This window comes from Centroberyx gerrardi, chromosome 19, assembly GCF_048128805.1.
Source record: "Centroberyx gerrardi isolate f3 chromosome 19, fCenGer3.hap1.cur.20231027, whole genome shotgun sequence".
Taxonomy (NCBI): Eukaryota; Metazoa; Chordata; class Actinopteri; order Beryciformes; family Berycidae; genus Centroberyx; species Centroberyx gerrardi.
In genome coordinates this window covers 20,538,862-20,565,299 of record NC_136015.1, presented here as the reverse complement: position 1 = coordinate 20,565,299, position 26,438 = coordinate 20,538,862, and the positions used below count along the sequence as shown (strand labels likewise).

Sequence of the window (26,438 nt, the reverse complement as noted above, 5' to 3'; positions counted from 1 at the left end):
AATCAAGCATGTTACCACAAGTGCAGCACCATAGGCGTGGGTGAAAGAATTTGTGGGTCAAATTTCTTCTTGTTTCCAGCCTTTTTGCTTTGAAAGGGAAAGTGTTTGCTGTGCTCCTTGGAGCGTAGAAGACTGACAACCTGCTGAGCATTTTTTCCTTTGACCCTCAGACTGAAGACCATCACATTGTTAGGAGGAGAGTAAGTGGATCTTTGGATCTCATGGAAAGAAAAATGTAATTCACTGTTTTGGCATCCAGCTCAAATTTCCATAAATCACAACTTTAGCTTGAATTTGATGCACAATTAGTGCATGAGTATGTTTTACAAAAGAGGCCCATGGGAGCTGTTATCATAATTGCTCCCTAATAAATCAGTGAAACAAAGATGATACTACAAATAAATGAAATTATCAAAATGAAATTAGTTTGCAAAATCAACCAGGATATCAACAAGGATATCAGAAAGATATATAGAGAGGACAACCCACCATTTCATGTACCCAGAGAGTGCCATGGATAGTGAAGTATAGTAATACTGATAGCCTACTTACAGAATTATGAAGTTATTGCATAATAAATCAATAAAATTATAACAGTTTAAGACTCAAAGGTCGAGATTGACATAACATAAACAGAACTTCAACTTTGCCAGATTTTGCATCATTGAAAATCAGGTTTAAAATATATAAAGCCTATTTTTACTATTTGGGCTGACTTTTCCTTTAAGGAATAAAGTGATATGCTTCAGAACTGAACAGGCAGGTTGGATGACTCCTTTCCTGAACTGACAGGATACACATGATGTCCTTTACACAATAGCCGGCTTGTTTGGTGTTGGTGTAATGATTACACGTCTAGTTCAAGTTTATTTTTATTGTAGTGATAGTCTGGTGATAGTCTGGTTCACCAGATGCAAATTAGAATTCTCTACAATTCACTATCTGATAGCTATCATTTCTGGCACTTGTTCATTTAATTACAATGCATTAACAAGCAGGTTCCAATGGGGGTAAAGTTTGACAGGAAAAAGTGATGCATGCTTCTTACAGAGATGACATTAGATAACTAAAAATAACAAACTGAATAATAACTAAAAAACAGTGATTATGCAAAAAAGACAAAATTCAGCAATTAAACTGTAAAAGTATGGTTATTCTTGTGTTTGTATATTCTTGTATTTTTGTCAATTTAGATGTTAATAATTAGTTTTATCCAGAATATTCTGACTGCTCTAGAATCAAACTCTTCTTAAGTACGTAATTAAGTGGGCAAAAACATGAAGGTGCCCCTCGACAGGTATGCTGGTATTGTTCTCTGTTTATCCATGTAATGCGGAGGGCTGGGTGTGCCGGAGATAACACCGGCTGATAAAAACCTGTCCGGTGCGGTCATGGAATGTGGAACATACCACATAATGTTTGAGAACATGATGGTCGGATTAGAGCCTTGAAAGATTTAGTCAACGGTATATTGAATATTTCTAGGGTTCATGAACCGAAGCCTATAGGATAGCTATGTCCCCTCAGTGGAAAGTTAACCCGGCACATTGAAAGATAGACAATAGATTTCACAGTGAAAGCTAATTATTAAGGATGGCAAGACACTGCGGCCCAAATGTAGTGGGAGTCACACAAGTTGCATGTGATATCAGTGGTGCTGTGAGACAGTAGGTGCTGTTTGATCTTGATCCATATTTTTGATGTTTGTGTGTGTGTGTGTGTGTGTGTGTGTGTGTGTGTCTACTTGTTTTGCTATCCTTGTGATAACCAGTTTTAGAGCTTTGGAGTAACAACATTTTTGTGAAATCAGATTATTTTGTCCTCACTTCTTCAAGGGGCTATTTTAGGGTTAGGACTTTAGGGTTTAGTGTTGAGGTAAGAATTAGGATCAGGTTTAGGTTAAGGTTAGTTTTGGCTTAGGACTTGGGTTTTTGGGGTTAAAGTTACAATTAGGATTAGGTTAAAGTTAGGGTAAGGGTTAATGTTAGGCATGTAGTGGAGAGGGCTAAGGTTAGGAATAGGGGTTAGAGAATGAATTGCGTCAATGGAAGGTCCTCACATGTATGGTAATACAAATGTGTGTGTGTGTGTGTGTGCGTGTGAGAGAGAGAGAGAGAGAGAGAGAGAGAGAGAGAGAGAGAGAGAGAGAGAGAGAGAGAGAGAGAGACAGACAGACAGACAGACAGACAGAGAAAGAGAAAGAGAGAATTATGAAGTTATTGCATAATAAATCAAGAGAGAGAGAGTGAGAGAGAGCATTTTTATCCAGAATAATTTTGGAACCAATTTTAAACTTTTGCAACAAAACCTTTGTCCCTGGCCTGGAAACAGAATGAGAGACAAACAGAGACAGAGACAGAGAGAGAGAGAGAGAGAGAGAGAGAGAGAGAGAGAGAGAGAGACAGACAGACAGACAGATAGAGAAAGTGAGTCAGAGAGAAATTATTCATTATTTGAAATCATCTGAATAGAAACTCATAATCTCAGCAACATGCTTTTTTTTTAGATCCATCTTAACAAGAAGGATCGACCCTGCCCCACTCTCGGGGCAGTGCAGGGTGTGCAGGGTGTGCAGGGTGTGCTGGGTGAGCTGGGTGAGCTGGGTGTGGTGCAGAAGAGAACGGACAATGGAAACACTACTGAGAAAACATTCCTGGCTCTGGTGCTTTGGGCCAGGCAGACCGGGAATGGACAGAGCAATATCCTGCAGATACTTTTAAGGATGTGGAAAAGCGAGAGAACACAGGAAATAAATAGTTTGACCCGAAGTGGTTAGTGAAAGACATATCGCAGGGTTTGTGAGGAGTAAAGTGTAACAAAGGGTCATCTCTTGAATAGCAGCCATAACTGACAGCACTTGGAGTTATGCTTTGGTTTTGCGCAATAGTAACTGCAACAGGGAGTTTTCATATTACCAGTGGTGATAAGAGAAAACAAGCTATATGAACTTCCAATGACTTTGAAATTAATTTGTTAATTTGATATCATTTGTTTTATTTAATATAGGCATATTTCTGTGGACTATACCCATAGTTTATGTAAAATCAAATGATAAAATGTTTCCATGTTTCATTTCAATTCATTTAGACTATATAGCATTCAAACTTTTCCCTGCATTTCTGAATTAGAAGCAATTTCTCCCATGTATCCTTTTCATGAAACTTTGATTGCTACTGTGCTCTTTCATCAGAAGATGACACTGTAGCAGGAGAGTGTTGTGAATATGTTACAGCTACATGCTTACAAATCTCAATTCATATTCTGATTTATTCTTTCTGTATTCTATTCTGTCTGTATTCTTTTGGCTTGTAAAAAAACAGAGCCATTTCTGAACAGTTCCTTGAAGAACCATGCTGCACTGATTCTATATAGAACCTTTACAGTGCTATAAAGATTGTAGGAAATGATCCACATCAGCTGTATTAAAAGCTGTATACAGTAGGAACATGTAAGACATCAATAAAATACATTTCTCAGCAGAAAGTTGGCTGGCAAGTAACGGTTATATCAGCACAGGTCTAATCAGGTTGGTTGACAATAGCTGAATATGTGGAATATGAAGCCACCAACAAGTAGGGACGTGTCATATGGCAACATACTCACAAAATCTGCATTTAGAGAAAGCTTCTGTGGCTCAGCACTTTCTGTCTTATTCATTATACACGGATTCCTTCTTTGTGTGGAAGACTGAAACAGAAACCTGTGTGGGATATGTTAGTTTAAATAGCAAGTGATAGGTTAATTATCTATTTTGATAATGTAATGACACTGTGTGTACTTTACTTTAAGGAACAAACCGCTATGCTTAAGTGTTTGTGTGCAGTGGGATTTAGAGTGAGAAGGATAAAACGACGGAAATGAAAGCATCTAGGAACTTCAGCTGCTCTCCTGTTTTTGGAGACACACGGATCGGATCTTGTAGGATCTGGACTTTGGTGGGTCAGAGGGAGTAGCGATGGCACAGAATAATCCTGATGAGCTCCCCTCTCCACCCACAAGCAAAATCCATGAGAAAAATGCAGCATATCGTTTATGTAACTTCACTACACCAAGACCAAGGATTCTGCATCAACCAAAGAATATTTCCTCATCTAATAAAGAAAGGGTTAGGGTGTAAAGAGAAAGTAGCTGGGAAACAGAAAATAGTTTATGCACATCCCAAATAAACCTATGTGCGGGGTTAAAACTGGAATCAATACTGAACAAAGGAAAAAGACATATTCATGCTATAAATCATGCCTTAAGCTTTACTTCTGCCTGACAAAGACTGGACTTAAGTAGCTAAGAAAACAGTGCTGTAGGATAAAACCTAACATTTTTCTAGGTTGGCAGATGCTTTATCTGGGATTGAAACTGGTCAAAGTCATGTTAACAGCAGCAACATGTCAAGTCAAGTTTATGTAGCCATTCATCACTGGAGCATGTCTCAAAGGACTTTCCAGAGAATGAGCCTACATAGGTCTAACTAAACAGCAATCAACCACAGAATATAATGATGTAATACAGTATGCAACAAAATAAACACAAGGAAACAGAACAAAGCACAAGACACAAAATAGCGTGTTGAAAAGACTAGCAAGCCTACCTAACCTACCTAACCGGCACCACCAACCCTCAGTGAAGACAATTAAGGGAAAACTCCCAAGAAAACCTTAAAAGGAAAAAAGCAGAAGAACCCTCAGGCAGGCCAAATCAGTGAGGGATCCCCCACCAGGACGACTGAGCATGCAATAGGATTGAGTTAAAAAAAAAAAAAGTAATGCAATGAAATGCATTTATCATTTCTTTGCAGTTTATGCATAATGCAGAAATTTTGATGCCATCACTTCAGTGCATCACTTCACTTATTTATTACTTACTTATTTCAGCCTATTTAAAAATCTTAATTTTCCCACAGTCACCCCAGTTTGGTGTAATTAGCCGGTAAACAGGTCTTGCAGCCTACAAAAGAAATCTTAATGCGTTCTTCCACCTTTGGCTACTCATGCTAGCATGCTAACATCTGTGCTGCTTCTGTTCATCAGTGTCAAGGTGTGTTCTCTCCTGTATAAGAATTTAATTAGAACAAACCCTCTTCCAGTGAAATCCATGAACCCCCCTCTTCTTCAGAAATGCTTTTGGCCACCACACCCGGCTTAAACTACCTTTAACCACACCGATTTTGGCAGAAACACCGTGTGAGATGGCATGTTGCAAGGAAAGTTGAAGTTTAGAATAGGGGAGGAAATCACCTGTTACCCAAAAAGGCATTGGCTTCTGCTTGATTAGAGTAATCCACCCACTCTCACCCCCGGGGATGTTTCGATGTAAATGAATCACTCCACACTTGAGAGAGACTTTTGGCTTGGCTTTGATTTTCTGGAGAATTTTCTAGTCTCATCAAATGGCAAATTGTCCCTGCATGTTTACAGAAACATTTCCCACCCATATTGCTTTTGCTTGTATCATTTTAATGTCAAAAAACAGATGTTATTTCATTGCATAAGGCTATCATAACCATGACATGACATCTGACATGGACATGAACTTTATTAATGTTTTTGACTGTTGTCATTATACAACCAAACAGCTTATTTGTGTTTGATGAGGCCTGACATATCTTTATAACAGGTTATGTCACCTTGGTTAATGCCAAGTTATCATGACAAAGACATCTATGCAGAACGATGCCAGCTTTGCATTGAAAGTGACATTATTAATCAAATGACACTTGATGACAGCAATCGTGAACATTCATAAACATCAGTTCACATTCATGTCAGATGGCGTCAGATAAAGTGCTACCATAATTACTCTTGTTTCACTTGAGAAGAAGTTTTAGTGCCGTTACTGTTTTAATAATTTCAGAAATCTGTACTTGCACTTCAACTTAAGCAATTGAGAAAAGCTTTCACTCCTGTTTTTAGCTGAGCAAGTTTTATTTTTAGTATTTTAGTATTGAGTAAAATGGCATCTGTCATTTGCAATAAAGCAGTCATTCTGAATGTTACTTGCAACACATGAAGCAGACTTTATTTAGATGCCAAAAGCCATGTAAGCAGTGAATTCTGGAGAACACTTTTGGAACTTTGTCTATTTGAAAGTGAAAACACTTCTGTACTTCTTTGTGCTTTTACTCTTGCTAAACCAATTACCAAACCAAAGACAAGAACTCTTTCACCTGCCTGAGTGGAAAGTCAGTATCAAGTATCGGTGCTTCCACTTGCGTACAACATTTCATTACTCTCTCCACCTCAGCACATTTGTCATAGAACACCGGTAGGTTTCAGACTATGATTATAATGTGACTAATGCCTTTGCATCTGGTTTATGCACATTTAAAACAGACTGACAGACGTTCCCTGTACAGGTTTTCTGTTCTGTGATGCAATTCATTTTTACTGTGAAAGTCCTTGTCACGAACCCCCACCCCCCACCCCACCACACCCCACTCCCATCTCTGTATGTCTAACTATTCACACTTGAAAACCTGCCAAACTAGAGGGAAGCTCTCACACAAAGACAATGATCTCTGTACGCAACAGGGGCTTCAGCTGTTCTTGTCACAACTTGGTAGATCTAGATAAGAAAGATAAGCGCCCCCCTCACAGTTTACTTAAAGTATGTAGGCCAACATTGTAAAAAAAAAAAATCGTTTACATCAATAAATGACAGACAGGGTTTAAACTGAGACCCTTGTGTTTGATCAGAATAATCTTTGTGGCTTAAAACACAATTAATGACCTGAGTCTTGCCCTTGCCAACAAGATTAGAGTTTTACATATTATAAAATCACAACATATTATTTTGTGCTTGTTTAATGTCAGTTTAATAAATCTGCTCACCTATGATACAATCAGAAAAGCTAAAATTGCTTGCCGTTATTGTTTAATAACACAATGGACAAGCTCTGAGGAAATCCACAGGAATTCCTGGCATCCTGGGTTCAACACTGAGAGATCTCAGGCCGTTACTCCCTTACAGTCACAGGAGGCTGTTCCTCAGAAGGGGCGGGACTTCACAGCTGGACCTGCTGTATATCTGGACAGTGAGCAGTGAGTGAGTGCCTGTGAGATGTTAGGAGCACACAGAAATCCCAGAGTCTGTCACACCAACTAAGACAGACCACACTGCTGAAAAGCACACAGTGGGACTTTGTGTATTCAAGGACACTCAGGTAAGAGCGGCATTCTTTAGTTTGGTGATGGGAAATGCAGTGTTATCTCTGCTTTGCTTCTGTGTATTCAATAATGTAATGGCACCGTGTTTTCCAGTAAAAGTTAATGATTTCAGTGAAACTGTCTTGCTTATCTATGGCAAAATGACAAATTAAACTGTTGCTTAGTTTCTGCTGAGAGGCGCAAGTTTGAACGGGTCAGTCTTGTCAAAGCCAAATGTGAGGAAATAACAGTGTATCCTGAACTGTGCGCCAACTCCCTCCTGATAAAAGGGAAAGTAAACATTCCTTACTGATTACCTTTAACCGCTCTTGTCTAAATAATGTTAAATGTAAAGTAGGGCTGCATGTCTATGTCCACAGGCTGTAAAGGCTTCCAGCAAGTCTGTACACTGTATCAGCATGAGAGCTATAGACACATGTAAAGCGTATACCCTACATTTTCCACAGCTGTAGCTTCAAGCAACTATTGTGTAACATCCAAGACGATACTTCACTCCTTCATAAGTTCCTTTCTTTATTGTTGCAGTGGTGTCAAGACGACACTAGAATGATAATGAGTTGGGTGTCAGAGATATGGTGCAAGGGGCCGTGTGCCTATAACCCCTGTGACTGACAATGCAAAGGAGAGAAAAGAGGCCATTTGCAGTGTGAAAAATGTTTTGATTGCTTTACAACTCTTCTGAAAGGCACAGATGTAATAGGTTCAGGGACTTGTCTACAATAAAATCTTATCGTGCCATTCAAACAGATTCTCGGTTAGTTAGTTATTTATCAAAAACCATCAGGCCTTCCTTAAGATGAGTACAGCTTAGTATAGCACTGCTTTTGCCATGGGTTTTTCTTTCAAATCAGTATAACAATATAAGGCATTTTTCCTTACCTGCTATATAGCTGTCTCATGACCCTTTAAATAAACCTTCCTATTGTTAGATCTGCAGTATTGTATTGTAGACGCACCTTAATGAGGTGTAACTACAATTATTGTATTTTCTTTTTTTTTTTGACAGACTCAAGGTTTCATTTTAAGCAATGTGGTGTAATAATTGTGTGCACAACCTCAATCTACTATTACAAGGAACACAATGTATGCAAGGAGAATGAATTCAGAATGAAGTGTGTATTTTAGTATGGAAGCTATACTACATCTATCACACTGGCACCCTTACTGTGGCACATTCCTGTATGGGTTAGAGTCTGGAGCAAATTAATGATTATATAACTGGGGTTCTTGTTTTATTTTATTATACTTGCTAAAATAAAATGCTTAATTCAACATCAGCTGCCAAATCTTATCAGTTTTTACAACTCTAGCTATTTTTCTCAGCCAAGTGTATGTAGCAGTGTTTCTACAGTCATTGTATTCCATTATTTACACAAATTAATTTCTTACTAGAAAATAAGAACTTAAAACAGACTTTCCAGGACAGAATAGTGAAGATAGTGTATTTCTCTTACTAGGCACTTCATTTCTTTCTTTTTTTGTGGATAAATCCTTTGTGAACAGGGACTGTGAAAACAGTAACGCTGTGTGTGGTAAATGTTCTCAGGACAGTTTTGTGCAGGAGAGGTATTTGCCTTTATGATAAGCAAACTCATACAGTATGTATGTTCAATATCTTTCAAATATTCAAACATTTACAAAGTGGGCGATATCATCAAATAGCAAACTGAGCAATTAGTGGTACAGATAGAGCAACTGCTGTTGTGGTATTTGCCTTCTTGTTCTATCAGACAGGCTTTAGTTTAATCCCAAGATGATCAGATATTTCTGTTTTTGGTCTGTTGGTTATCATGGAGACCATGTTATAATTGCAAACTAGGACACTCACTGGTGCTGCATTGCATGAACTGAAAAAATATCAGTACACACCTTTAGCCCACTGACATTATGAATGCCAGTACAGTACTATTTTTAACTGCATGTCACTCACCATTAATCGTATTGTGAACAAATTCTTGAATGACAGCTGGTGATTTCCGTCTCATGCAGTAAAGCAAAGTAAGAATACCAATTTTCGGACAAAATTCCCACAGCGCACGTGACACATCAATGGTAATTATAATGTACAGAACAGAGCCTTGTCTACAATCTTGATTTACTTTTGGTGTTAGGCATTAATTCAAAAAGTTCTTGTGAACCGCATGTTGTGGCTGAATTCTCCTCCACACCCTTTTTTGTAATAGTGATTACATTCACTCCGACTGTACTCCCACAGGTGGCAATGAGATCATCCAACACATAAAAACTCTGCCACGAGGCTTTCTATTGGAGAGGGTGGGGGTGGAGGGGTGGGGGGTGTGGTGGATACACTAGTCCTATAAAAACGCCTTCCCTTCACTCATTTGTATGCAGTAGATTTATAGCACTGGCAATGTTCTAACTTAAATACTCTGCTGTCTTTTGTGAGTCTATTTTAATACTGTAGTATACAGTATATTCTCTTTACTTTTGATTTCATACTTTGCCGCAGGACGCGAAACAGAAAATAAGTCATTACTACCTGCAGCTAAAAAGTTCCTTAAAAAGAGTATTCTAGATTTAGATTTAGATGGAACTTTATTGAGCCACATGGGGTAATTGCAGTAGTAGAAAATAGGATATAAATGACAATAGACTAGAAGTGTTACTTGCCTACAGCAGAAGCATGTTGCTGAATTTCTGTCTTAAGAACCATTTTTTGTTCAGCTATACCATCCTATCATGCATCTCTGCAAAAGAGCCTACAAAAGAACTAAGACCTATTAAATAAATTAAGAAGTATATTTCCAGTGAGCGTAATCCCTGGAAGATGTTTGTTTTTCAAGTCAAGGGACTTTGTCAGTGGCACATTTGGCACTCAGGTTACAGTACAGAGCATCTTGAAGTTCCAGTTTCAGAGCATTGTGTCTTGAGCCAAAACAAATAGAAAGTGTTTGTTAAACATGTGTGAGGGATCTGCATGCAGCCCCTCACTAAACAGGTGTACAGTTCCTATGCACACACATACATTTCCATACACTGTACATGCATACACTCAGACACTAAATTTTCATTCTTTTGTCTAGGGTTTTTGGTGATGTGTTGATTTGCTAAAGATGGATCCTATTTAGTTGATTAATGCATTAGCTGGATTATTTTCAAGAGAGGTTTCTGTTCGTGTGTTTCGGGTTTGTTTCTGATCATCCGCTCTCTCTCTGAGGTTTACTTCCTGCTTCAGCATTGTCATGGAGGCGCGCCCATGAGAGCGTTGCTGACGAGGCCCTGGTGATTTCAATCAGCCTTATTGGGGGGAGACCAAGTGGACTGAGGAGAGGGGGGGAGGTTGTAAGGGAGTTAAGTTGTGTGTTTGATTGTTTAGGGGTTAAATGTATAGTTTGGGTAAAATGTAAATGTTTATATGATGTTGTGGAAAAGATTATGTAAAGATAAAATGTTAAGTACTTAACATATATATTTTTCTACTTTTCTTGTAAATATCACCCCTATTATATTTGCAGTGGTTAGACTCAGGGCATTTATATACTGGGGGGTATTCAGTTGTCGGGGTGGCTGGTTGTGGGTAGAGGGGAACCCTTGTCCCTCTGTATTGCTGTTTTGCTTTGTAAATATGGCCATGTAAAAGATGCAGTAAATGACAGAGTTTTGATTAACTTGACCTCTGAGTGGATGCTGTGCTTCTTCCTCCTCGTTGTACATCTCAGTAGCCGCTGCTATCCTGCAGTATGTAAGGGGTACTCCACCACCGAAACCTTACAACATGTAGGCTACATATTGGACTGGCAGAGGGCACATTTCTTTTCTAATCAGTGCAGGGCCTGGATGAAAATGTAACCTAACTTTCAAAACTGTATATATTTACAGTCACTTTGATGCTTTAACTGTGCTGATGCTTTAACTCTTGATTCTGTATTAAGCTCACTTAAACTGTTGAACTTTGGCATGTAGTTGATACGTGACTCAAAAAAAAGTCTCTTCAATCCATGTTCTTTGTTTTACCGTTTACTGAGGATATGCAAATCAAACAAAGGCACAGGACACGTTCATAAAGGCACGGTCAAAAACTATTTTTGTGCTCTAGCTCAACAGCTTCTTTCTTCTAAAGGAAAATGAAAGTGCGCAATCCACCTAATGCTTCTCTGCAGCAAGTAATTAGCCAATGAGAGACAAGCATTAATCTAAGGCAATATAAACTAGGTGTTACACAAGTAAATGTTGAGTATTAGCAATATTTATCAAAACATAAATCTATCCAAACAGATTAAGTCAATATAAGAGATACAAAATATAAATACAATTTATTAAGGAGAAATGGCTCTTACAAGCTGTAATTGTAAAAGAAGGGGAGTGTCACATGCTGACCTTTGGTTACTTTGATGCAAATGCAGCACAAAACTCACTCAATTAGATATTTTGTCAAACTTTTAAAGGATATCATATCAAACTATTGTCACTGGGGTATCCATACAAAAAAAGTTTTTGCACTCATACTGTAAGATACGTAGGATAAAAGCTTCACTCTTCACTGTGACTTACAGTTGCCTAAAGAGGTATTCACCACATGGACCTTTTGCACATTTTGTTGAACTAAAAAAAAATTAAAAATGAATTTATTTAGGACTGTTCACTGACTATTCAAGGTGCTCCTTGTTTCAGTTGCCAGTAATTTGTTTTACTGGCAAAAAATCAATTAGCATTTTTATAGGATTAGGATTATATGACTTCACAATTGTACTTATTAATTTTTAGCAATATCTCCCTTCTCATATTTTTTCTGCCCTTTTGCTAACAAATCTGATATCAGGTCTTTTCAATTCATTTCAACTGAATTTTAGGGTAGTGTAGATTTTGTTTCAGAATACTCAAACACATGAGGAATAACTGGTTCACTTAAGTCTAGTTCTTGGACTTTAAAGGAAACAAAAAATCATCACAAAAAAACAGAAGGTACATTGTCAGTGCAACTTCTCTAGGTTAATTTTATTGTGGAAATCAGAAGGAATTTGAACAGGAGAAACTAACCTAAAAGCTTCTCGTTGGTATTTTCACACAGGATGGTGATAATTTATTATTTCTTTGAAACCTCAGGGACTGAACTAAAAGTGGCATTCATTGATGAACCACACCTTAGTGTGTTGGAGTATTCTGATGAGGAGCTCACCCTACACCCTAAAATTCCAATGAGATGTATTGACGGGGCCTATAGAAGACTGAATTATATACAGTATGTTGAGTAATTGTAATTGCCCTTATGACAATACAACCTAAATGAAAGGTTATTTTAATTTTATACATCTGCATATATTTGTAGAATTTCTATGTCGATTTGAGAGTATTTATAGTCTATCTCACCATTGTGTGCAACAAGTAATAGGGAATGAATACTTTTGTACACTGTAAACAAATCTCTTGATAAAAAATCTCCATATCAATAAAACTCTGTGTAGCAGAGTGGACAGCAAGACAAGAGTGTTTTCATTGATAATTAAATTCAATGCAATATCCAAACCATGCATGTAAGTTAATTTATAGCTGCCACAAAGGAATAGGTATTTAAGTGTCTGTTTTCTGTATTAATACAGGTATCTAGGTCAAGATGGACCCCATCACTCAAGATACCAAGGCGAAGCAAAATGGCCACACAAAAGACCATGGCCCTGTGGCTGGAGTATTTCTGGAGAAGACAAAGCAGAAGATAACCATATATCAAGCCATGAAAAAACGTCTACTGAGGCCAGGAACAGCATTAGCCCTGCTTGAAGCACAAGCTGCCACTGAGGGCATAGTGGACCCAGTCAACAACCGGAAACTCACTGTTGAAGATGCTGTCAAGGAGGGACTAGTGGGATCTGAGATGAAAGAGAAACTCATAGCAGCAGAGAAAGCTATTCATGGTTATGTAGACCCCTACACCAATCAAACAATCTCTGTATTCCAAGCTATGCAAAAAGATTTAGTCCCAAAGGATTATGGATTGAGGCTGCTGGAAGCACAGATATCCACACAAGGCCTGTTTGACCCTGTTGAGAAGAGAAATATTTCAGTGGAGTCAGCGATTGAGAAGGGCTACTATGAAAAAGGTTTGCTCAGTGACCAGATGGAGGAGCTCAGAGTGTTCTACAATCCAAACTCACAAGAAAATCTCAACTATCGACATCTCCTGGAGCAATGTATGGTGGAGCCTGATACAGGCCTGCTGCTGCTGCCTGTTTGCATCACCTTCAAAGGCCTGCGTAGAGGCATTTCCTCCACTGAACTCCTTGAATCTAAGATCATTGACAAAGAAACATATGATGACTTGCAGAAGGGTAAGACCACAACACAGGATGTGATGCTGATGGAAACGGTAAAAGAATACCTGGAGGGCAAAGGGAGTATCGCTGGCATTGCAGTACTCTCGTCCAATCAGAGAATGAGCATCTTCCAAGCCATGAAGCAAGGCATACTAATGCCCGGAACAGCACTAGTTCTACTGGAGGCACAAGCTGCAACTGGATTCATGATTGATCCTGTTGGAAACAAAAAGGTCAGTGTGGATGAAGCCATCAAAAACAAACTTGTTGGCCCAGAATATCATGCAAAGCTGCTTTCTGCTGAGCGGGCAGTTACTGGATACAAAGACCCATACTCAGGTGAAATCATATCCCTCTTTCAAGCACTATCAAAGGATCTTATCGTAAAGGAACATGGGATCCGCTTACTTGAGGCTCAAATTGCTACAGGTGGAATCATAGACCCAATCAACAGTCATAGACTTCCTACAGAAGTGGCCTACAAGAGGGGTTATTTTAATGAAGACATGAATGCCATACTAGAAGACTCGGGAGATGACACAAAAGGCTTCTTTGATCCAAACACAAATGACAATCTAACCTATCTTCAACTGATGGAAAGGTGCGTCACTGATCCTGCCACTGGACTCTGCCTCCTCCCTCTCCTCGATAAGTCAGGCAGGTTGAATTCCAACTTCATCGATTACCAAACTAAAGTGACTTTCAAAGAAGAGAAGGTGAAAGTGACATGTGGAAAGTACATGGGAATGACAGTATCTCTGTGGGAACTGCTGATGTCAGAATACTTTGATGAACACCAGAGGCGAGACATCATTCAAAAGTACAAACAGGGGAAGCTCAAAATTAAGATGATCATTACAACAGTCCTGGAAGTCATAGAGAAGTCTGTGAAAACAACTACGGTCATCTTTGAAGGCATCAGGGAAACTGTAACAGCAAAACAGCTAGTAGAGGCAGATATCATCAGTGAGGAGGTCCTGGAGGATCTTAAAAAGGGAAAGAAGTCAGTGAAGGAGGTTACAGAGGATGAAAATGTAAATGTGTACCTGCAGGGGAAAGATAGCATTGCAGGTATTCTGCTTCCTGATTCTCAGATCATGACCATCTACCAGGCCAGGCAGAAGGGAAAGCTGATGCCAGGAACTGCTCTGATTCTACTGGAGGCCCAGGCAGCAACAGGGTTCATTATTGACCCTATTGGAAACAGAAAGTTTTCAGTGGATGATGCTGTGAAGGCAAAGATTGTGGGGCCTGACCTTCATCAAAAGTTGCGCTCAGCAGAGAAAGCAGTCACAGGATACAAAGATCCATATGATGAAAAAATAATCTCTTTGTTCCAAGCCATGCAGAAAGACCTCATCCTACAAGACCATGGAATTCGCCTGCTGGAAGCACAAATTGCCACTGGTGGAATCATTGACCCTGTGAACAGCCATCGCATTCCTGTCCATGTGGCCTATAAGAGGGGATATTTTAATGAGGAAATGAATCAGATCCTGAGTGATCCAAGTGATGACACCAAAGGGTTCTTTGACCCCAACACTCATGAGAACCTGACATACTTGCAGCTCATGGCTAGATGTGTCACAGATCCCAGTACAGGCCTTTGTCTCTTGCCACTCAAAGGCAAAAGCAATATAATTAACATAGGTGATCGCATTAAGGAAACATTTAGAGCAACAACAGTTAGTGTTAAGTATGGCAGATTCAGTGGCAAGTACACAACACTGTGGGATCTCATCAACTCAGAATATCTGTCTGAAGACAAAAGACAGGAGTTATTCAAGCTCTATAAGTCACGGAAAATCACAGTTGAGCAAATCATTGTCACTGTTTTGGAGATCATTGAGAGTAAGGAGATAAAACAACAAGCAGCACTGAATTTTGAGGGCCTCAGAGGAGAGGTCTCTGTTGTGGATCTTTTGAAGCTAGAAATTGTGGATGAAAAAACATACAACAGTTTGATAGATGGAAAGCTGACAAGCAGTGATGTGATGAAGATGGACAGTGTGAGGACCTATCTACTAGGAAAAAGCTGCGTAGCTGGGGTGATACTCCAACCATCCAACCAGAGGCTAAGCATCTATGATGCACAGAAAAAGGGAATTCTAACACCTGGTACTGCCCTTTGTCTCCTTGAGGCACAAGCGGCCACAGGATTCATTGTTGATCCTCTGAAAAACAAAAAATGTACTGTGGAGCAGGCTCTCAGAGAGAAAGTCATTGGCCCACAGATGTATGAAAAGCTCTTGTCTGCAGAGAGGGCTGTCACTGGTTACAAAGATCCATACACTGATGAAAAGATCTCTCTTTTTCAAGCCTTGAAAAAGGATCTAATTGTGAAGCAACATGCCATCCGTTTACTTGAGGCCCAGATTGCCACAGGTGGCATCATTGACCCCTTGAAGTGCCTTCACTTACCCCTAGAGGTTGCATACAGAGAGGGATATTTTGACACAGAACTTAATCAAATTCTGTCAGACCCCAGCGATGACACCAAGGGTTTTTTTGACCCAGGCACACAAGAAAATCTGACATATATGGAAATGATGGACCGATGCTTAAAAGATAAAGAAACAGGTCTGTTTCTCCTGCCACTGAACGACAAAGCCAAAGCTATAGGAATAAAGGAGGAAATGTATTCTGACACTGAGATAAAGCAAGAGTTTGAAAAGACAGCTGTGAGCATATCAGTGGGCCGCTATTCAGGAAAATCAGTTTCTCTTTGGGACTTGATTCACTCTGGGTACTTCACAGAGGATCAGCGACTTGAGTTAATTGAAAAATACAGAACAAGGAAGATAACCACACAAAGCATAATCACATTGGTGACTTCTACCATTACAAAACTGGAGCACAGTGAGACTCTTAAACTAACAATGGGCCTGAGAAAGCCTGTCTCTGCACAACAGCTACTGGATTCTGATATCATTGATGTAAATACATTCAATGGTGTGAAAGAAGGGAAACTCACCTTTGAAGCAGTAACTCAATGTGAATCTGTGAGAGGATACCTGAAAGGAACTGGAAGCATTGCTGGAATTCTGATTCACCCATCCAACAAGGTAATGAGCATCTATGAAGCAAAAGCGCAAGGTCTGTTGACACCTGCCACTGCACTTGTACTACTTGAAGCGCAGGCTGCAACAGGATGTGTCACTGACCCTCTCAAGAACAAATTCTACACTGTTGATGAGGCAGCCAGAGAAAAAGTAGTTGGACCAGATGTACATGAGCAACTGCTATCAGCTGAACGAGCTGTCACTGGCTATGTGGATCCTTACACAGACACAACAATATCACTGTTTGAAGCCATGAGTAAAAATCTGATTCCGAGAAGCCATGGTATTCGTCTTATTGAGGCACAGATAGCAACTGGGGGCATCATTGACCCCATTCAAAGTCACAGGCTGCCTGTTCATGTTGCTAAGAAGAAAGGATATTTTGATGACGAGATGGACAAAATTTTGTCGGATTCCAGCGATGACACAAAGGGATTCTTTGATCCAAACACAAAGGAAAACCTTACTTACCTCCTGCTGATGAAGCGGTGTGAGAAAGACCCAAAGACTGGACTTTTTCTTCTACCCCTGTATGAAGAGAAATCACGTGTCTTTCACACAGATGAGCAAACAGAACTCACATTCAAAAACAAAACTATTGCTATGAATGCAGGAAAGTTTCAAGGCAAAGAGGTGACACTGTGGGAGGTATTGCTCTCTGAATACATTTCAGAACAAAAGAGGGAACAGCTCATACAGCAATACAAGACAGGCGCTATGAAAATAAAGGAGATCATTGAAATAGTCACTGTGATCATTACCGAGGTGACATCCAAAGAAAGGAAGTTCAAAGGGCTAAGGAAGCAGGTCTCAGCCAGTGAACTGTATGAGTCGAAAATTATCTCAAAAGACCTTTTCACACAAATTATACAAGGGGAAGTAACTGAAGAGAATGTGAAACAAATGGAATCCATTCAAAAGTACCTTGGGGCTACCAACTGTATAGCAGGTGTCAGAATTGAATCCACAAAGAAGGTCATGAGCATCTACGAGGCGAAGACCAAAGGCCTACTGACCCCTGGTACTTCTCTGATTCTGCTGGAGGCCCAAGCTGCCACTGGCTTTGTCATAGACCCAGTGAACAACAAGAAACTCTCTGTAGAGGAAGCTGTAGCTCAAGCAGTGGTTGGTGGTGAGTGGAAGAAGAAATTGCTTTCAGCAGAAAGAGCAGTGACAGGATACAAAGATCCTTACACAGGAAATATAATTTCTTTGTTCCAGGCCTTGAAAAAAGATCTCATTGTCAAGGACCACGGAATTCGCCTCCTTGAAGCACAAATTGCCACTGGTGGCATAATTGACCCAGTGCACAGCCATCGAGTGCCTGTACAAGTGGCATACCAAAGAGGGTACTTTGATGAGGAAATGAACCAGATTCTGTCTGACCCTGATGATGACACCAAAGGCTTTTTTGACCCCAACACACAAGAGAACCTCACCTATCTCCAGCTGGTTGAGAGGTGTGTCAGAGATCCCATTACAGGCCTTAGCTTACTGGTCATTGCAAAGAAGGGAGAGTTTTATTTCTTTGTTGATGAGGCAACAAAACTCATTCTGAAATCTACAACAACAACCAGAGCAGGGGGGAAATACCAAGGACAGACTGTGTCTCTCTGGGATCTGCTTTACTCCAAATATATCACTGAGGAGAAGAGGAGAGAGCTTGTGCAGCAGTACAAGTCTGGAGCTATCACAATTGAACGCTTCTTGGAGATTATACTGACAACCATTCAAAAGCAGACCACAACAACATCATCTTCAATAATCACAAGCCAAGCACCAGAAACAAAATCAGACAGCAGCACAACAAAAACTACCATCACCTCTACCACAATCACAGAGACAAGTGAGACTAAAAACTTCCATGGAATCAGGAAGGATGTCACTGCTGATGAGCTGCTTGAATCAAAAATCATTAATGAGGACCTCTACAAAGATCTTAATGCAGGAAAAGTCACAGTGAGTGAAGTGAGTGACATGGACTCAGTGCGCAAGTACCTAGAGGGGACCAACAGCATTGCAGGGGTGTATTTGCAGTCCACCAAACAGACCATGAGCATCTACGGGGCCAAGTCCAAAGGCCTACTGACCCCTGGTACTTCTCTGGTTCTGCTGGAGGCCCAAGCTGCAACTGGCTTTGTCATAGACCCGGTGAACAACAAGAAACTCTCTGTAGAGGAAGCTGTAGCTCAAGCAGTGGTTGGAAATGAGTGGAAAAACAAACTGCTTTCAGCAGAAAGAGCAGTGACAGGATACAAAGATCCTTACACAGGGAACATCATTTCTTTGTTCCAGGCCTTGAAAAAGGATCTCATTGTCAAGGACCACGGAATTCGCCTCCTTGAAGCACAAATTGCCACTGGTGGCATAATTGACCCAGTGCACAGCCATCGAGTGCCTGTACAAGTGGCATACCAAAGAGGGTACTTTGATGAGGAAATGAACCAGATTCTGTCTGACCCTGATGATGACACCAAGGGCTTTTTTGACCCCAACACACAAGAGAACCTCACCTATCTCCAGCTGGTTGAGAGGTGTGTCAGAGATCCCATTACAGGCCTTAGCTTACTGGTCATTGCAAAGAAAGGAGAGTTTTATTTCTTTGTTGATGAAGCAACAAAACTCATTCTGAAATCTACAACAACAACCAGAGCAGGGGGGAAATACCAAGGACAGACTGTGTCTCTCTGGGATCTGCTTTACTCCAAATATATCACTGAGGAAAAGAGGAGAGAGCTTGTGCAGCAGTACAAGTCTGGAGCTATCACAATTGAACGCTTCATGGAGATTATACTGACAACCATTCAAAAGCAGACCACAACAACATCATCTTCAATAATCACAAGCCAAGCACCAGAAACAAAATCAGAGAGCAGCACAACAAAAACTACCATCACCTCTACCACAATCACAGAGACAAGTGAGACTAAAAACTTCCATGGAATCAGGAAGGATGTCACTGCTGATGAGCTGCTTGAATCAAAAATCATTAATGAGGACCTCTACAAAGATCTTAATGCAGGAAAAGTCACAGTGAGTGAAGTGAGTGACATGGACTCGGTGCGCAAGTACCTAGAGGGGACCAACAGCATTGCAGGGGTGTATTTGCAGTCCACCAAACAGACCATGAGCATCTACGGGGCCAAGTCCAAAGGCCTACTGACCCCTGGTACTTCTCTGGTTCTGCTGGAGGCCCAAGCTGCAACTGGCTTTGTCATAGACCCGGTGAACAACAAGAAACTCTCTGTAGAGGAAGCTGTAGCTCAAGCAGTGGTTGGAAATGAGTGGAAAAACAAACTGCTTTCAGCAGAAAGAGCAGTGACAGGATACAAAGATCCTTACACAGGGAACATCATTTCTTTGTTCCAGGCCTTGAAAAAGGATCTCATTGTCAAGGACCACGGAATTCGCCTCCTTGAAGCACAAATTGCCACTGGTGGCATAATCGACCCGGTGCACAGCCATCGAGTGCCTGTACAAGTGGCATACCAAAGAGGGTACTTTGATGAGGAAATGAACCAGATTCTGTCTGACCCTGATGATGACACCAAGGGCTTTTTTGACCCCAACACACAAGAGAACCTCACCTATCTCCAGCTGGTTGAGAGGTGTGTCAGAGATCCCATTACAGGCCTTAGCTTACTGGTCATTGCAAAGAAGGGAGAGTTTTATTTCTTTGTTGATGAAGCAACAAAACTCATTCTGAAATCTACAACAACAACCAGAGCAGGGGGGAAATACCAAGGACAGACTGTGTCTCTCTGGGATCTGCTTTACTCCAAATATATCACTGAGGAAAAGAGGAGAGAGCTTGTGCAGCAGTACAAGTCTGGAGCTATCACAATTGAACGCTTCATGGAGATTATACTGACAACCATTCAAAAGCAGACCACAACAACATCATCTTCAATAATCACATGCCAAGCACCAGAAACAAAATCAGAGAGCAGCACAACAAAAACTACCATCACCTCTACCACAATCACAGAGACAAGTGAGACTAAAAACTTCCATGGAATCAGGAAGGATGTCACTGCTGATGAGCTGCTTGAATCAAAAATCATTAATGAGGACCTCTACAAAGATCTTAATGCAGGAAAAGTCACAGTGAGTGAAGTGAGTGACATGGACTCGGTGCGCAAGTACCTAGAGGGGACCAACAGCATTGCAGGGGTGTATTTGCAGTCCACCAAACAGACCATGAGCATCTACGGGGCCAAGTCCAAAGGCCTACTGACCCCTGGTACTTCTCTGGTTCTGCTGGAGGCCCAAGCTGCAACTGGCTTTGTCATAGACCCAGTGAACAACAAGAAACTCTCTGTAGAGGAAGCTGTAGCTCAAGCAGTGGTTGGAAATGAGTGGAAAAACAAACTGCTTTCAGCAGAAAGAGCAGTGACAGGATACAAAGATCCTTACACAGGGAACATCATTTCTTTGTTCCAGGCCTTGAAAAAGGATCTCATTGTCAAGGACCACGGAATTCGCCTCCTTGAAGCACAAATTGCCACTGGTGGCATAATCGACCCGGTGCACAGCCATCGAGTGCCTGTACAAGTGGCATACCAAAGAGGGTACTTTGATGAGGAAATGAACCAGATTCTGTCTGACCCTGATGATGACACCAAGGGCTTTTTTGACCCCAACACACAAGAGAACCTCACCTATCTCCAGCTGGTTGAGAGGTGTGTCAGAGATCCCATTACAGGCCTTAGCTTACTGGTCATTGCAAAGAAGGGAGAGTTTTATTTCTTTGTTGATGAAGCAACAAAACTCATTCTGAAATCTACAACAACAACCAGAGCAGGGGGGAAATACCAAGGACAGACTGTGTCTCTCTGGGATCTGCTTTACTCCAAATATATCACTGAGGAAAAGAGGAGAGAGCTTGTGCAGCAGTACAAGTCTGGAGCTATCACAATTGAACGCTTCATGGAGATTATACTGACAACCATTCAAAAGCAGACCACAACAACATCATCTTCAATAATCACATGCCAAGCACCAGAAACAAAATCAGAGAGCAGCACAACAAAAACTACCATCACCTCTACCACAATCACAGAGACAAGTGAGACTAAAAACTTCCATGGAATCAGGAAGGATGTCACTGCTGATGAGCTGCTTGAATCAAAAATCATTAATGAGGACCTCTACAAAGATCTTAATGCAGGAAAAGTCACAGTGAGTGAAGTGAGTGACATGGACTCGGTGCGCAAGTACCTAGAGGGGACCAACAGCATTGCAGGGGTGTATTTGCAGTCCACCAAAGAGACCATGAGCATCTACGGGGCCAAGTCCAAAGGCCTACTGACCCCTGGTACTTCTCTGGTTCTGCTGGAGGCCCAAGCTGCAACTGGCTTTGTCATAGACCCGGTGAACAACAAGAAACTCTCTGTAGAGGAAGCTGTAGCTCATGCAGTGGTTGGAAATGAGTGGAAAAACAAACTGCTTTCAGCAGAAAGAGCAGTGACAGGATACAAAGATCCCTACACAGGGAACATAATTTCTTTGTTCCAGGCCTTGAAAAAGGATCTCATTGTCAAGGACCACGGAATTCGCCTCCTTGAAGCACAAATTGCCACTGGTGGCATAATCGACCCAGTGCACAGCCATCGAGTGCCTGTACAAGTGGCATACCAAAGAGGGTACTTTGATGAGGAAATGAACCAGATTCTGTCTGACCCTGATGATGACACCAAAGGCTTTTTTGACCCCAACACACAAGAGAACCTCACCTATCTCCAGCTGGTTGAGAGGTGTGTCAGAGATCCCATTACAGGCCTTAGCTTACTGGTCATTGCAAAGAAGGGAGAGTTTTATTTCTTTGTTGATGAGGCAACAAAACTCATTCTGAAATCTACAACAACAACCAGAGCAGGGGGGAAATACCAAGGACAGACTGTGTCTCTCTGGGATCTGCTTTACTCCAAATATATCACTGAGGAGAAGAGGAGAGAGCTTGTGCAGCAGTACAAGTCTGGAGCTATCACAATTGAACGCTTCTTGGAGATTATACTGACAACCATTCAAAAGCAGACTACAATAACCTCAACATCTTCAATAATCACATGCCAAGCACCAGAAACAAAATCAGACAGCAGCACATCAAAAACCACCATTACCACAACCACAGTCACAGAGACAAGTCAGACTAAAAGCTTCCATGGAATCAGGAAGGATGTCACCGCTGATGAGCTGCTTGAATCAAAAATCATTAATGAGGACCTCTACAAAGATCTTAATGCAGGAAAAGTCACAGTGAGTGAAGTGAGTGACATGGACTCGGTGCGCAAGTACCTAGAGGGGACCAACAGCATTGCAGGGGTGTATTTGCAGTCCACCAAAGAGACCATGAGCATCTACGGGGCCAAGTCCAAAGGCCTACTGACCCCTGGTACTTCTCTGGTTCTGCTGGAGGCCCAAGCTGCAACTGGCTTTGTCATAGACCCGGTGAACAACAAGAAACTCTCTGTAGAGGAAGCTGTAGCTCAAGCAGTGGTTGGAAATGAGTGGAAAAACAAACTGCTTTCAGCAGAAAGAGCAGTGACAGGATACAAAGATCCTTACACAGGGAACATCATTTCTTTGTTCCAGGCCTTGAAAAAGGATCTCATTGTCAAGGACCACGGAATTCGCCTCCTTGAAGCACAAATTGCCACTGGTGGCATAATCGACCCAGTGCACAGCCATCGAGTGCCTGTACAAGTGGCATACCAAAGAGAGTACTTTGATGAGGAAATGAACCAGATTCTGTCTGACCCTGATGATGACACCAAGGGCTTTTTTGACCCCAACACACAAGAGAACCTCACCTATCTCCAGCTGGTTGAGAGGTGTGTCAGAGATCCCATTACAGGCCTTAGCTTACTGGTCATTGCAAAGAAGGGAGAGTTTTATTTCTTTGTTGATGAAGCAACAAAACTCATTCTGAAATCTACAACAACAACCAGAGCAGGGGGGAAATACCAAGGACAGACTGTGTCTCTCTGGGATCTGCTTTACTCCAAATATATCACTGAGGAGAAGAGGAGAGAGCTTGTGCAGCAGTACAAGTCTGGAGCTATCACAATTGAACGCTTCTTGGAGATTATACTGACAACCATTCAAAAGCAGACTACAATAACCTCAACATCTTCAATAATCACATGCCAAGCACCAGAAACAAAATCAGACAGCAGCACATCAAAAACCACCATTACCACAACCACAGTCACAGAGACAAGTCAGACTAAAAGCTTCCATGGAATCAGGAAGGATGTCACTGCTGATGAGCTGCTTGAATCAAAAATCATTAATGAGGACCTCTACAAAGATCTTAATGCAGGAAAAGTCACAGTGAGTGAAGTGAGTGACATGGACTCGGTGCGCAAGTACCTAGAGGGGACCAACAGCATTGCAGGGGTGTATTTGCAGTCCACCAAAGAGACCATGAGCATCTACGGGGCCAAGTCCAAAGGCCTACTGACCCCTGGTACTTCTCTGGTTCTGCTGGAGGCCCAAGCTGCAACTGGCTTTGTCATAGACCCGGTGAACAACAAGAAACTCTCTGTAGAGGAAGCTGTAGCTCAAGCAGTGGTTGGAAATGAGTGGAAAAACAAACTGCTTTCAGCAGAAAGAGCAGTGACAGGATACAAAGATCCTTACACAGGGAACATCATTTCTTTGTTCCAGGCCTTGAAAAAGGATCTCATTGTCAAGGACCACGGAATTCGCCTCCTTGAAGCACAAATTGCCACTGGTGGCGTAATCGACCCAGTGCACAGCCATCGAGTGCCTGTACAAGTGGCATACCAAAGAGGGTACTTTGATGAGGAAATGAACCAGATTCTGTCTGACCCTGATGATGACACCAAAGGCTTTTTTGACCCCAACACACAAGAGAACCTCACCTATCTCCAGCTGGTTGAGAGGTGTGTCAGAGATCCCATTACAGGCCTTAGCTTACTGGTCATTGCAAAGAAGGGAGAGTTTTATTTCTTTGTTGATGAAGCAACAAAACTCATTCTGAAATCTACAACAACAACCAGAGCAGGGGGGAAATACCAAGGACAGACTGTGTCTCTCTGGGATCTGCTTTACTCCAAATATATCACTGAGGAGAAGAGGAGAGAGCTTGTGCAGCAGTACAAGTCTGGAGCTATCACAATTGAACGCTTCTTGGAGATTATACTGACAACCATTCAAAAGCAGACTACAATAACCTCAACATCTTCAATAATAACATGCCAAGCACCAGAAACAAAATCAGACAGCAGCACATCAAAAACCACCATTACCACAACCACAGTCACAGAGACAAGTCAGACTAAAAGCTTCCATGGAATCAGGAAGGATGTCACTGCTGATGAGCTGCTTGAATCAAAAATCATTAATGAGGACCTCTACAAAGATCTTAATGCAGGAAAAGTCACAGTGAGTGAAGTGAGTGCCATGGACTCGGTGCGCAAGTACCTAGAGGGGACCAATAGCATTGCAGGGGTGTATTTGCAGTCCACCAAAGAGACCATGAGCATCTACGGGGCCAAGTCCAAAGGCCTACTGACCCCTGGTACTTCTCTGGTTCTGCTGGAGGCCCAAGCTGCAACTGGCTTTGTCATAGACCCGGTGAACAACAAGAAACTCTCTGTAGAGGAAGCTGTAGCTCATGCAGTGGTTGGAAATGAGTGGAAAAACAAACTGCTTTCAGCAGAAAGAGCAGTGACAGGATACAAAGATCCCTACACAGGGAACATAATTTCTTTGTTCCAGGCCTTGAAAAAGGATCTCATTGTCAAGGACCACGGAATTCGCCTCCTTGAAGCACAAATTGCCACTGGTGGCATAATTGACCCAGTGCACAGCCATCGAGTGCCTGTACAAGTGGCATACCAAAGAGGGTACTTTGATGAGGAAATGAACCAGATTCTGTCTGACCCTGATGATGACACCAAGGGCTTTTTTGACCCCAACACACAAGAGAACCTCACCTATCTCCAGCTGGTTGAGAGGTGTGTCAGAGATCCCATTACAGGCCTTAGCTTACTCCCCTTGCACAGGTGAAGGAAAAAACAAAAACAGTCCATATATATTCTTTCCCTCTGTTTTGCTTACATTCTCTAGTGAATTTCTATTGTAGTTCATTCAGTATATAGACATTCATCTCTCTTAGCTTCTAAATAATTTCACAATTAATCCTATTTTTTTAATAAAAAAATTTCAGCATCACTACATGATTTTAAGCTCTAGTTTAATGCTTCTCTGTGACTACATTTGACTGGAATGTAGTCACAGAGAATAGACTGAGAATTTAACCACAAAACACAATAATTCACAAAGTACTGCACTTGTATGGAAACCTAATCTTAAAAAGTCTGTTTCAGGAATAAAAAACACCCTACATTTCCTGTCATTTAAAAAAATGACTGTCATTTTTTTTTTTTTTTTATAGTTCACAAGGTCATAAAATGTAGCAGCTATTCACACTGGAAATATGGATTTACACTATGGCCAAGCATTATGCATTATCTTATAAAGCTATCACAGCAAGAGATGCTTTGGATACATTTAGTGAACACCATGACCCACAATGGACTAAAGGATGAGTTTACATTGAAATGTTTTTGTGACTTAGTTCTTCAGCCTTTCTCTGTTTAACTGCTTCTGGCCCCGCATAACTGCTTACATCATTGACTATGTTATCATACATAATCAATTTGTGAGACTTCTGTTTCCTGACTAATTGCTGTGTTTGATTGGCTCTACACTGGCCTAGCTGAATGTGGTTCAAGATGCCTTTGCCTAGAAGCAGACCTTACACTTATTTTTAACATTCTGATGAAGGCTTTTCTTGCCAAAACGTCTAAGTGTTTCAATGTGTGTGCCCCAATAAATAAGTGAAATGTGAGTACTGTTTCCAGTCATTTTTTCCACAATTTTGGATGTACCACCTCACCCTTTTTTGAGTAATC

General features: G+C 41.2%; 1 protein-coding gene across 1 annotated transcript; it reads left to right on the top strand.

Annotated features, from left to right (window-relative positions):
- Positions 1 to 7,051: 7,051 nt before the first annotated feature.
- On the top strand, positions 7,052 to 26,374 carry eppk1 (epiplakin 1). The gene is made up of 2 exons (XM_071894973.2): positions 7,052 to 7,156; positions 12,719 to 26,374. The coding sequence occupies exon 2, from the start codon at positions 12,733 to 12,735 to the stop codon at positions 25,528 to 25,530; it is 12,798 nt and encodes a 4,265-aa protein (XP_071751074.2). The 5' UTR covers positions 7,052 to 7,156; positions 12,719 to 12,732; the 3' UTR covers positions 25,531 to 26,374.
- Positions 26,375 to 26,438: the final 64 nt, after the last annotated feature.